This window comes from Saccostrea echinata, unplaced genomic scaffold (assembly GCF_033153115.1).
Source record: "Saccostrea echinata isolate AGI-Se365-2 ecotype Australia unplaced genomic scaffold, CSIRO_AGI_Sech_v1 ptg000010l, whole genome shotgun sequence".
In the NCBI taxonomy this organism is placed as follows: Eukaryota; Metazoa; Mollusca; class Bivalvia; order Ostreida; family Ostreidae; genus Saccostrea; species Saccostrea echinata.
In genome coordinates this window covers 690,180-704,384 of record NW_026889759.1, presented here as the reverse complement: position 1 = coordinate 704,384, position 14,205 = coordinate 690,180, and the positions used below count along the sequence as shown (strand labels likewise).

General features: G+C 33.5%; 1 protein-coding gene, 1 long non-coding RNA gene and 1 pseudogene across 2 annotated transcripts in view; 1 reads left to right on the top strand and 2 right to left on the bottom strand.

Moving 5' to 3' along the window:
- Positions 1 to 243: 243 nt before the first annotated feature.
- Positions 244 to 14,205, bottom strand: part of LOC133184105 (uncharacterized) — a 279,833-nt gene continuing 265,871 nt past the window's right edge. Inside the window, exon 9 of the mRNA XM_061318958.1 lies at positions 244 to 809. Within this exon, the coding sequence (XP_061174942.1) occupies positions 556 to 809 (254 nt within the window). The 3' untranslated portion in view covers positions 244 to 555. The remainder of the gene's footprint in view (positions 810 to 14,205) is intronic.
- Positions 1,186 to 4,118, bottom strand: LOC133184465 (uncharacterized; annotated as a pseudogene).
- Positions 10,877 to 13,136, top strand: LOC133184571 (uncharacterized). The gene is made up of 3 exons (XR_009720819.1): positions 10,877 to 11,017; positions 12,100 to 12,168; positions 12,764 to 13,136. It is a non-coding gene; the product is annotated as an uncharacterized LOC133184571 (long non-coding RNA).

Here is a 14,205-nt window from a genome sequence, read left to right as displayed (position 1 = left end):
TTTTATGTATGTTGTAAGCGACCTAGGACATATTTAGATAAAGTATTGAACGCCATATTGTTGGTTAACATCACAAATTCTCCCACTAAAAATATGTAAGGCAGCTGAGTTCCAAAATCTTGAATTTAATAAATGTGTAGATTTGAAGAATTTTCTTCTAAATATTCTTCCATCACAAGAAATAATCCCACATAAATCTCGCTTATGAACAGTTTTGTGGGCCCCGTTTTTTTAAAAAACTAATATTGCTTAATTTATATTGTTTGATGTGAATATGTTACAAAAATTAAATTGTAATAAATAGTTTTAAAGTTAGAGGTTCTGACCAATCCTTTCTCAAAAGCTGACGACTGTCATACCTTAAACAATTTTCTTACATTTTTTACATAAAAAGTTTTACTGCCTGGTGATATCTTTATGGTCATCAAATGTTCAATATAAGTGATAATATTAAAATATATAATAAATATATGGAAACATATTTGTGAGGTTACTTCTAATTTGCGTACAGTATTAAGGAGTGCCAAGTATAGGACATGTATTTAAATAGTGATTTTAAAAGTGAGTATTGTCCTCATCAGATTCTTCATCTTCATTAATATCTATTTTGTTCCTTTGAATCACACGAATTAAGTCAAATCTCTCCATACTGTTAAGAACACACTTTAACATGTCGTAGTTACAAGTTGGAACACATCTCCTACGTTCACACATGAAGTACCAGTGGCAGAATACAACATCCATGATGACCATTTTTCTTGTGTAACAGAAGTGCTGTAATATCTCCATGTCACTGATTGACTTTATCCCTGAAGAAAAAAGTAAAAATTTGAATGAAGACAAAGCAAGTGTAACATTCCCTCAGTAATCCCATCCAAAACAAAATAAACAAGGAATTATTTTTGTGTTCACAACATTGTCCATGAAAACAACTGCCCTGGTCTTGATCTCTGATTTTTTTCTTTACAGTTTCAGCATATAGGATGAATTCAGGATAACAAAAGTGTTCACCTTCAGGTAAAAACAATTTCAATTTATATAAGCTATATTTAATTAATTACATAATACAAAAAATTTATCTGAATTGGGGGTATACAGGCCAAATTGAATGATCATCATATTGTAGTGGATACTAAGTATTGATGTGAGTGAATGCCCCAGGAAGATAAATGGAGGAAAAAAACCTTAAAATGAGCACATTTTTCTTTGTGCAGACTGAATAGTATTTTTGATTGATTTAAATATAGCTTGCGTAACAGTCTGAATTCCAGGGACCTAGTGACTGAATTAAGGAGGATTTCTACACCTGTGAAGTACGAGGGCCGTTCAAAAATTACGCGGACTCTGCTATTATTTACTCTTATAGACGTCATATAGAATTGAAAATCGTATAAATGATTTTTGTTTCATGCATTTGTCTCTAATAATAGACTCAATTATATCTAATAATATAAAGCTCCAAAGTATTAAATTTTATTTTTGGAAATATTTAAAATATTAAATTTATTTTGTAGAAACCCCTTAATTCTTTATTTTTGAAACCCTTATGCTTTAATTTTCTATTCAAAGTTTAAGTTATAAAATCTTGAAATGAAAACCAACAAAGTTATAAATGAAATCTACATAATTTTTATTTGAATCTACAATAATAGACAAAAGAAAAACTAAAACAGCATTTTCATGAGAAGAGCTGGATGGATTTCCTCCAAAATCTGAAAATAGATATAATATTAAAGGATTAAAGTGATGAAAAAAAGAAGTTAAATGAAATTGAAAAACTGACAAAAAATTTAGCCATCGCAAAAATTTAGGTGTCAAAGATTCGTTTAGAGAGTGGGCTCAAATATCTTGGGATTGGTTTTTTTTATATTAATCTAATTCTTTTAAAACTTGCACAGGTATTGAAAAAAAAGACTGAATAAGTACACGGCAAACTAGGACATCGAAAGAAGTTCGTATTGTATTGTTTTTAAATGAATTTAAGCGGAGACTCACACGTTTCTAGTCAAGACATGTAAAGTGAATTCATAGTATTGAGAAAGATAGATTTACTTACCGTTTTCATCCAACTTGTATGTACATGTATTATCCTGTGCTACGGATGACATGACACGTACATAAGCGGGTAAAAGAAATTCGTATAACGAATTTCCTACTTCGTTTCAAATCTGCACGTTTTCCATACAAAACAGCTGATAATCAATGTTGATCAAACTTTTGAGTTAATATATTTCCACTTATTATTGAAGCGTTTTGGTGATTTCATGAGAGTTTCAATTTCACCGGGTATAACCAAACATGCTGGGTGTATACTTGTTGGGAACAAGGTGTCTCCTCTATGCGATGGGAATGTGATACATATGCTTTATCTGTTTAAATTTGCATTTTTGAATATATTTCGCTGGAAAGCATATGCTTTTGTAGAGAAGCATCAATTTAGGTTTTTATGGAAACGTATGAGAGTATTTGACACGCAATGATCAAATATCATGGTGACAAGGCGTTGGTTTATTATATTAACTTTTTATTACTTATATTCATATTTTATTTTTATATATTATATTAATTCGAAATTGAATATATTGACAAACAATTCATGTTTACTGAAAGGCTACATTGGCCACTCTTGTCGCCTGAGGGGATAGATTCCATTCACAATAAAGCTAGTATACATATCGCAAGTTGTGTTATACCCAGTGATTTATCGGTGTTCAGTGAATTTGTTTAGGACAGAATCAGTTCATTTCGGACCAAAATGGCGTTTCGAACGAAAGTACGCCATGTTGTGACGTTGTAGAGAGCCCCCTTAAATGATCTCGAATACCACAGCAGCTGCTGTAGTGGCTGCTCCAATTGTGAAGGAATCACCTGAATATCTAGTATCATCAAAACCTAACCTAGGAAGGACTTGTTTCACATGAAGTATGAAAAAGCTTCTAGACATTGGATTACTTTCGTTATCAACAAATAGAGCAGCATGGTTATGTGTGTGACAAACATTTAACTGACCTTCAAGATACATTTTCATAGTTTTTAACTGAATTTAAATGAGAATTCTCAAAAACTTTTATAACAATCCCTTGTCGAAAATGATCTGTCTTAGAGGAATTAAGTTTCAAGGTACATGTATCAAAAGACCAATCCTCTGCAAAAGTGACATCTTGTATAATTAAATAGTCTTTCTGCTTATGAAATTTTCCACATCTCAGAAAGTCAAAAAAGCCATTTTACATATACAACACAACATAAGATCTAGCCAGGGTGGGTGAAATAAACACTTTGTTAAGACAATCAGATATCTGGGACAAATTTGAGATTTCAAAGTGATAGGTAATCGTTTTGATCTGCTATTGCATTATTGCTTTTAACACATCGTAGTACACTGTGAAGTCTCTCAGTCTTTAAACATACGGCATTGGCCCTCTTTCAGGTAGAAAAACGTATACCTGCAAGATAAGTTTTAATTGTTTCGTGCCTTCATTTTAATTTAAGTAGACAATGTGTAACAAAATATACAAGTATATCGTACGTAATGCTAGACTTCGCGAGACATAACAAGAAAAAAAACCCAGTCTTATCCAGTACCGTAAGTTGCTGCTGTGCTAGGCTCAATGGAGGCATCAACTAAATGTTTAGCATGTTCTTTAGATTATGATAAGGTTCGAATATTCTTTGCCTGGTTTCGGCAGAAGGTCTGCTTCTGGGGCAAGACGACGGAAACGATCCATCTGAAATCGAGACAAGGTATCAGCAATGGAGTTTGTAATTCCCCTTATATGACGAGCAACTACGTAAAACTTGGATGGTCCATACTGTTATGTGGTGCCGACATATCAACTATCAAACGTTTCTTTTCTGAGTATTTACTTTCGGCTGGTCCTTTGGGGTTTAATTCCCTACTAATCCTCTGATAAGAAAGTTTGCAAACTCTTAGTCAGGATATCGTTTAGTTCAATCTGCAGCACAGATATTGTTATAGTCGATGGTACACATGTCTGAAAGTTAACCCCGCTTAACGTCTCGAGCGGGGTGATTGCCCGTTTTTGAGTCACTACACTTTTGAGCTGTATGTTCCCACTGGCAGAGTAAACAGACATTGGCGTATCGACATCTCGCATTGACGCAACCTTTCATAGAGTTAAAATTATTACAAATTTCCCTGTCATGGAACGCTATTCGAGGACGACCTTGGCTGTCGGACTTCCGTTCCTTAGTTTGAGTGGATCCTGCAACCCTTAACCTCTATTCATTTTTTAAAATATAAATTTCACAATCTGTTGATTTCCCCAGTTAATCATCCTTTTTTTTACATTCTTTGTCAGAACTTAATATTATTTCATTCTTTATATATTTCAGATTATTCGCTGGCCTCCACCACACCGGCAAGTAGAAATAGCCACAGATAATGAAGAAGTATGTTCTTTGCCAGGAGTGATAGGTTTCATAGTCACACATCAGACTTTCGGCTGCTTTAGGGGGAGAGCAGGACTATTTCAGCAGGAAAGGATACCCCTCTTTGCAATTGAAGATATGTCTTTTTCACTTTAATTATACCCGCACTTTCTAAAGAAAGTTCGGGTATATTGTTGTTACTCATGTCTGTCTGTCCGTCCGTCCGTCCGTCTGTAACACTCTTCTTTCTCAAACTCCTCTTACATTTTACACAGTAGCCTAATCATCTTTTGGGAGATGGTTGGTGGTGTCATTTAGATGTGCAGTAAGGTTTCGGAATTTTCATTTTCATCCTGGGGGTCAAACGGGGGTCGAAAAATGACGTTTTTTTATGCAAAAAGCCCCTAGTTCCCAGAACTACTCTTACATTTTACACAGTAGCCTAACCATCTTTTGGGAGATGGTTAGTGGTATCTGTAGATGTGCAGTAAGTTTTCGGAATTTTCATTTTCACCCTGGGGGTCAAATGGGGGTCGAAAAATGATGTTTTTTATGCAAAAAGCCCCTGGTTCCCTGAACTCCTCTTACATTTTACACAGTAGCCTAATCATCTTAAGGGAGATGGATGGTGGTGTCATGTAGATGTGCAGTAAGGTTTCTGAATTTACATTTAAACCCTGGGGGTCAAACAGGGGTCGAAAAATGACGTTTTTTTATGCATAAAGCCCCCTGGTTCCCAGAACTCCTCTTACATTTTACACAGTAGCCTAATATCTTTTGGGAGATGGATGGTGGTGTCATGTAGATGTGGAGTAAGGTTTCGGAATTTTTATCCCCCCCCCGGGGGATCAAATGGGGGTCAAATTTAAAAAAAATATATTTAACATGTTTAAACACCCAGGTTCCCAGAACTTCCCTTATATTTTATGCTTTAGCCTTAAATCATGATCATTGGGAAGATGATTGATTTTGTCCTGTGGATGTGTAAAATGGTTTTAAAATTTGCATTTCCAGGTGGATGGCAAATAGTGGCAGGAAAAAAATGGCCCCTCCCTAACCCATGGGGTCATGATTTGTACAAACTTAAATCTACACTTCTTGGGAATGTTTCCATATTAATCATGCTTTTGTTGTTCTTGAAAAGAAGAATTTTGAATTTTTTTCCTTTTGTTCCTATATAAAATTTTGATCCCTTATTGTGGCCTGAACCTATCCTCGGAGGTCATGATTTGAAAACTAGAAATATATCCATAGGACATAAATGCCCCGCCGAATGTATATTATTAATGCAACATGAAAATTTGCACGAGTGTATGAAGTTTGATGAGAATATCTTGAACAGTTTCTTTAAAATTGAAACTAAAATCTAAAAAAATGGATATAGATGATAAATTCTAACCAAATTATGCATAAGTGCATGCTTACATAAAAATATCTTTGATTGTTTCTTTAAAACTAAGCAAAATACAAATTAAAGAGAAGAGAGGTCAAGGTCACAGGAAAGTGCAAGGTAAAAAGTTTTTGATGCAGTTGAATAGCTCTCACTAATACATATCAGCATATTAGGTTTGATAAAAATATCTTGAATGATTTATTTAATACTGAGGTTAACACTTATTTGAGTAAAGAGAGGTCAAGGTCAAAGGAAAGGTTGAGGTCAAAATGTTGATGCAGTTGAAAAGCTTACATCACTATGTATTTACTATTAGCATATGAAGTTTGATAAAAATATCATAAATTGTTTATTTAAAACGTAGATAACCACTAATTTAAAAAAGTGAGGTCAAGGTCAAAGGAAAAGTCAAGGTAAAAAAAAGTTGATGTAATTGATAGCTCTCAGCAGTATACATCAGCATATGAAGTTTGATAAATATATCTTCAATTGTTTATTCATAACTGATCTAGACACTAATTTAAGAAAAGTGAGGTCAAGGTCAAAGGAAAGGTCAAGGTCAAAAAGGTTGATGCAGTTGAAAAGCTTACATCAGTATGTATCAGCATATGACGTTTGATTGAAGTCGGACTTGACAAACACTATATGCCTCGGCCATATTCAAGGTCATGGGTTCAAAAATCATAGTATGTTTAGAAAGTTCTTGTAGGTAATGTACATGAGAAATATGAAAGCCCTATCTCTTATTATTCAAAAGTTATGACCAAGGTTAAATTTATTGTGACAGACGGACAGACTGACAAAAGGACAGACTGACAGACAAATGAGATTTAATGTCCCCTAGGTCCCTTTCGCGAAAACGGATGACAATAATGCCCTTCTTGAGAAGAGGATTTATGATGGAAAAAATCCCCTGCATTTTTCTATGTAAATCATTGGATCCCCATATGTGGCCCCACCCTACCCCAGTGGGTCATAATTTGAACAAATTTGAATCTACACTAAGTCTACATGTATGTAAAGAAAGTTTCAACTTTTTGGGCCCAGTCAGTGGTTCTTGATAAGACTTTTTTAAATGATACCACCAAATTTTCACTTATTCTTGATTATCCCCCTTGAAAGAGGGTGTGACCCTTCAGCTGAACAAACTTGAATCCCCTTTACCCGAAGATGCTTTGTGGAAGGGTTGGTTGAAATTGGCCCAGCAGTTCTAGTGAAGAAGACAAAAATGTGAGAAGTTTACAGGCGGACAGATGGATGACAGACAAAATGTGATCAAAAAACCAGAACAAGAGGCCCAAGTGCCTTAACGGTCACCTGAGTATAATACAACAATTAATTTAGAGGATCCATAGAGTATAAAATGAACTGAAAGGTGAACCTTTGTTGCCCAAATGCAAGAAAAATAGGGTGATCAGGATCAACAATATAATTAGACCAGTATTCATTAACAGTTCATAAATTAGGTTCTAATCTGTTCCCCATTTATCACTTTCACCATACAGTATATTAACAAACTCTCGGTGCTTCTGTACTATTTTTATTCCTTGTTGAAATCTCTTACATTGGCCTCTCTTGGTGTTTGATGAACATTTAATGAGACAAGTTATTTTTGTCTCATTTTTATTTATCTATTACATACAAGTCTACCTGATCATTAAAACTATGAAAGTACTTTTTGTATTATACAATAAAAATTCTTGCATAATTTTCTTATTCTATTAACCTGTCAAGTACATTATTTACAGTGATTAATTATCAAAAGTAAATGGCAAAGGGGAAGAACTCCTGTCAGTAGAATACAAATTAAAAGAGACCTGGCCAGGACCAGAACACTTGACCAAATGGTCCAGATATTCAAAAATCTGGTAAAATACCCTTCCTTATTAAAACTTTTACTCTTTTTGCCTCTGATATGCCGAGGTGCAGAGAAGATTTTTAAAGAAATAATGCACTTTTACTACAGATTTACTATATTTTTTCACTATATTATCAATAGAGTGCCCCCCCCCCCCCTCCCCCACCCCACCCCGGAGAACCACCAGAGCCTTTGACCCGGGAACCAGAAGTTTGCTCATCATAAGTAATCACTTTGTTTATCTGCTTAACACTAAGGAGCAGGCAGGATTATTTAATGGAATTAATGCATTTTTACTATATTATCAAGAGCCCCACCCTTACACCAGCACATCTGACCCAGCGGTTATGCAATTCACTACTCTGGAAGAAGCACTCTTGCTCATCATAACTATACATGAACCTTAGCTTCTTTGCTTTCTAATCAGAAGCAGAAAAGAATATTTCAATGAAATTTTCCTTTTTCACTACAGTACCGACCGGACACAACCTAACACCAGAGCGAACCCAAAGCGCACCCCGGGTTCGCTTCCTGGGTTCGCTCGGGGTCCGCTGCGGGTCCGCTTTCAGAAAATTTGGGACCGCTCTGGGTGCGCTTCGGGTTCGCTCTGCGTTCGCTCGGGGTCAGCTCTGGGTCCGCTATAGCGAACCCGGCGTTCGCTTTCCGGGTTCGCTTCACGCACTCAGGCGTGAAGCGGACCCCGCTTTAATCTTGCCGCCAGTAAGCCAGTAAGCCCCGCCCCTTGTATATTCCAAAAAAGTAGTGAAATCGATCATTACTGCTTTTATGGCGATCGAAACATGTACATGTAAGTGATAATATGGAGAACGTTGATAAATTTTCAAGAATTTCACCGTACATTCGACGTAGAATTATCACTTTTATTTTTCTTAACTTACAAGCTAAGTATATCTCGAACGAAAAAGAAGAAAAGGTTAAATTTATTTTCGATGTATCGGATAGAGTGAAATTGATGAGTATAAAAAAAAAGCTTTCAAATTCATTTGTTTCCATTATTCATGCGTTTTAAAATAAGTTGGAACTTCCAATTGTAATTGCAGTTGCTAAATCGTAATTTAAATGTTTGAAAGACAAACAACTGAATTATGATCCTATCTATGAAATAGCTGAGATATACTGTACATGTAAAATGGTAAGTTTTCACATTTAGCAGTTTACATTTAAGCTAGGTTGTCGTCCATTACATGTATATGTAGGTCGTGATAATCACTAAAAATTCTCATACAGTTTAACTTGAGTTTCGTTTTACAGATCATTTATAATTTACTTCCATGCTATAAATCATTTTTTATAAGGGGAGTTTAACGGAAAACTTATTAAAACAACAACAACAACAACAACAATCAAAAAACCAAAACAAACAAACGAACAAAAACTAATAACTGGTCCACTGATAAGAATCTATTATTTTTTTAAGTTGTTTTCAAATAGATGTTGTAAATGATAATTTGAATAGTCTGTGTTCCTTACTGGTTCATGATTCCCCCCCCCCCCCCCGCCCCACTACATACATGTACATACTGAAGCGGCATGTTAACAAACAAAATTCTAAATGTTTAAAAATAAATAAAAACAAGAAAGAAAACAAACAAAATAAGAATTCAATAACTGTAAACTCGCAAGATTAAGTAGATGAAATAAAGATAATAACGCCCGATTTTTTTTTAAATTGTTTTATTTCGATGAGCCCCCCTCCCTCTCCGTACTGGAATTATTTTCTATGGGCCGGTTATAGCGATTTTAATTTCAAATAATATACAGTGTTCTCTCTCTCTCTCTCTCTCTCTCGAAAAGCTATTTTATTGATTTTCAGCATTCAGGTGACAGCAAATTACATGAACATGTACTCTTCATGCAACGTACAAAAGAACTACATGTATGACGTTTCCAAATTCAAAAATCAAAAAAAAAAAAAAAAAAAAAAAAAAAAAAAAAATAAGAATAATAATTGAATCTCTCATTGATAACGTGCCCAGACGAGGTACATGTAACTTAAACAGTAGAACGGAAGACTTTTTTGTTGCCATGGCAACAAGAGTCTAGTTATTACTAAGGTCTTCCGTCTTCACGGAAGACCTTATAGTGATTCTACTGTTTCTAGTTATTAAGGTCTTCCGTCTTCAGCGGAAGACCTTCTTGTTATTCTTCGGTTTCTTTTCCACTGTTTTTCTTCTTATTTTTTTTCTTACCGATTTTGTGCACGCAATTTCTCGAAAACGGTTCGCTCGATTTTTATGAAACTCTCAGGTCTGATAGAACATTAAAAAATCTTGATACATATTTTTTTATTTTGATGACGTCACTTCCGGTCCCAAGATTTTTGCGATTTAGTGATTTTTGGAGGGTCAGTTTGTCCGCAGGTTTTCTAAGAAACCACTCATCACAGGAACGTGAAACTTTTAGGGAAGACAGAGCAATATTTGTAGATCTGTAATACGTAGTTAACTTTCACCGGAAGTGCCACACGTCGACGCTCGCTATGGCCTGAAAAAAGTAGTATCGAAAGTTTCAAAATTTCGAACACTTTCTGTACTATATCTTTTTACTCGGAAATATTTTGTTAAAACATATATAACAAAATTTGTGCAGAATTATAAGATCTTTTAAATGATATCTCGAAAAAAGGGCTGGCCCCTAAAATAAGGAATCTAAAGGGGCCAAAATATTTTTCCTGATATCTCAAAAAGTATTTAGAATTTGTAATACTTCAAAGAAGCAAAAATGTTCAACATGACAAGTAGCAGCTTGCGAGATCATCAAAATGCGTCAAATGACGTCACTTCCGGCCAAACAGGAAGTAGTAGAGAATAGCTTATTTTCACAGATATTGGTACAGTGCTGCTATCCCACAAGTTGACATGGGATTGGATTGGATAGGATTCAGGATTGAGGATTCACGATAGAAACATATAGTAGTTAATCCAACCCTATCCTATCCTGTATCTTACAGCCTTCAGATTGGAGTAAAGGTTAATTCATATTTCAAAATAAATTACAGAAACGCAAAAGGACATAGAACGTTTACAAAAGAAATATTTATAAAATCACAAAAGAAAATAAACATTTTTTTTTTCTTAACACACATTTATTCTGTTACCTTCGAGTAATATGGCGTACGATCTAACCGTGAACGATCACCGGAAGAAGTTTCGCATGTAAACAAAGAAGAGATCGGACATCAAAAGATCGCATTTCTTCAGCATGTTTGGATGATTAACTCGATTCCTACTTGTGTTACAGTTCAGTAACATGTTTCTCTGTTAAATGTGCTCTGTTTGTCTTGATAATTCCACTTGAACCGTCAGCGGCGGACTATAACAGATCATAATCGCAGTTGTTTGGTGCAAGACCATGTAAGTATACTACACACTGTAAATGTGTGCATGTTTATACATATCTCTCCCTTTAAGCAATGACTTGAACTATTAAAATTTTATTCTATTGTAATATACACAGAAATCGGATGCGGAAAAAAGAGGTTGTGTAGAAAGGAGACGGGTAGGGGGGTTAAATACTTTGTCACATGATCAGATGTATTACACCTTTTTCAGTTTGTTATTGCTATATAATCATTTCCCTACTGTGGTTAAAAAATATTTTTTCTTATCTGATTGCAATTTAAAATAATTAAATGCAGAATCCTCATGATCATTTCTTATGCTACTGTCAGGTCTGGTACAATCACTAGATTTAGCTACATAGCTTGAATTACCTACATAGCTTTATTTACCTACCTGAAGTAGCTTTATTTAGCTACAAAATCAAACTTATTTCTTAAATAAGAATTTTTCCCAGAAAGTGCAGAAAACTGCACTTTGATGCAGTGATAATTTTCAACTTTGAACTCATCTGAAAACAATTCATGAAAAAATCAATCTTGGAGATGTGTCTTTTTTTTTGCGCAATTGCAATCAAAGTTCTAAAAGTTTTGGGGCTATATACAACAGTTAATTTGTGACCTAACAGTTACTTCTTGAGTGTAATAACAAAGAAAACCAGTTTTGGTTAACATGAGCACAATGTGAAGTAATCATACTTATCCAGCCTCATCGCACACAAGGTGTGTACAGTTACTCAAACAATGGGAATACATATTTTAAAAGTGATCAAACGCAGCAATGTTAAAACTATCTCTGCCTCGGATTGCTTTTTAAATGATACCTAGAATAAATATTAGTAGATATTTTCTTGCGACTTTTTGTCTTTTTAAAATAAAAAGCAAAATTGTGAAAAGTCGCCTTGAAATAGCTAAATAAAGCTGCCTGAGGTAAGTAAATAAAGCTATGGTAGGTAATTTTAGCTACGTAGCTAAATGTACTGACTGCGTATAATAAGCTCACTCAGCACTTGCATGTACATTGTATGTATGACCTATTGTGAGTTAAACATAAAACATGTAAATAAATTAATCATTTATTATTCTTCTTCATTCTAGAGAATGGTACCCAATTTTGCCTGCCCTCATCAGTCATCACAATATAAAGGATTTAACCTTTAGAAGTAGGTATGATTAGATTTTTTTTTTTGTTTATGCATGTATCATTAAAATACGTAAAAATCATTATCTAAGTTGAGATGAAGTGTCTGCAGATTTTATGAATAAGTGATTTTCTTCTTTTTAAAATGTTGACAGTAAAACTGAAATTAATATATAATTGTTCTGGTCATCATGGTCATGTTATATGTATCTTCATTTTTTTTATATTCAAATTTCGAGCAAAAAATGAAAAGAAATTAACAAACATATTAAATAGATTAATACAAGCAGAAAATAGAGAGAAAAAAACATCCAAACATGTACTCATACTAGTTAGTTAGCAAGTTGACAAGATGAAATGAATTATAATCTACAAGTAAATTATGTAAATTATGATTGTTTAATTAAGATATGAGTTATGACTATGAAGTTGCAGTATAAGATTTGATTTTGCTTGATTTCTTTAAAATTAATGCATTTATAATACTCTGGGAGAGAAAAAGGTGAAATTAAGACAATTGTACATGAAATGAGAAAGATAATCACAATCAAATACAGTTTTAATGTATATGACAAAATTTACAATCTACATGCATATAATGGTGTGTGTTTTTTTCTTCAGGACAATCCTGCAAATTTGCAGCTGTACAAATTGCACTTCATCTCATCTGCTGCTGGAATAAATAATGAAAGATTTTCAAACCAGTGTCCAAGAGCCCCCTAGAGTCTGAAATGAAGGTGTTCTTTATTAAGGAGATCAGTGTGTGATGTATTTGTTTTCTGTGCATTGACGACATTTGTGAAACTGTTCGGTTACTTTATGACCATCTCTCTGACAACTACTTTGACATTTGAAATTCAATTTGAGCGACGGAAAAGCAGACCAAATAATATGCATGTAAAACATTATACAATTGTAATAAGTCATTGATAAACTTCAATTTAAACAAACTAGATGTACATGTATCTTTGAGCTTGGCATTGAAATACATGTATACTTTAAATGGACACTTTTAATGAATTTGTCTCATGATAATAAACATTCAGTTGTTATACATTGTAAATATAAATTGTAGATAATATGTATTTGGTCCAAAATATATAATTATATTTATATTCACTGAAAAAAAGGAATTACCCTGAATAAATATTGTGAACTTGGTCAATTATTTTTATTCCTCATGTAGACACTGAATAACATTCAAGATCAAATGTCAAGGTCAAAAACAAGATTTACTTAAATTTGGGTTATAAATACTGTAACAACTGTGGACTCTTATGCATGTTTTATAAGATCTAAGGAATATGTGTGAGCTTACTACAAAAATTATTGCTGTCAACCTGTCTGACTATGAAGATTTAGGAAAATGTTTTCTGTTAAACATAAATTGATTAAATTGTCACACATAAATATTTTTTTTAATTAAGATACACTTGTATGGCACTGAACTGACCATAAATTGAGAACAAACTGAAGTGAAATAAGAAATTTTAACATTTTGAATATCTTGATTTTATTTAATAGCAAACATGATGAAAATGTTGCATGTTTGTAAAATATTCACATACAAACAAATGATGAACTGAACATTTCAAACAAAAATAACTTTAATAATAAATATAAAACAAATTTTTATCATACATTTAAAATTGAATATAATAAGACAATTTTAACTTATTTAATAAATGAAAGTCAACATATTCTAGATCTAAATTTTGACTTGTCTGTTTTCGGTTTATGGTCTTGTCATATCTTGAAGTTCTTATAAAGATTTACGTCTAAAGTAAAATCTAATATACAGCTGATATAGGTGCAGTTAGATCTATATGTTATTTTTGTGATGCCCAGTTAAGGGAAAAATAAAGTTTTGCATAAATTTTACATGAACAGATGAAACATACACTTGTTAAAACATAAAACAAATCATACTTTTGTCATTATTTAGTATGTATAGACATGATAGAGAAATTGTTTCTTCAATGGGTATGGTTATAATTCAGTGTACCTGCCCCGCATGAAAGATTTGGTATTCGTGGTCTGATTCTTATAAAGAGTTTAAATTT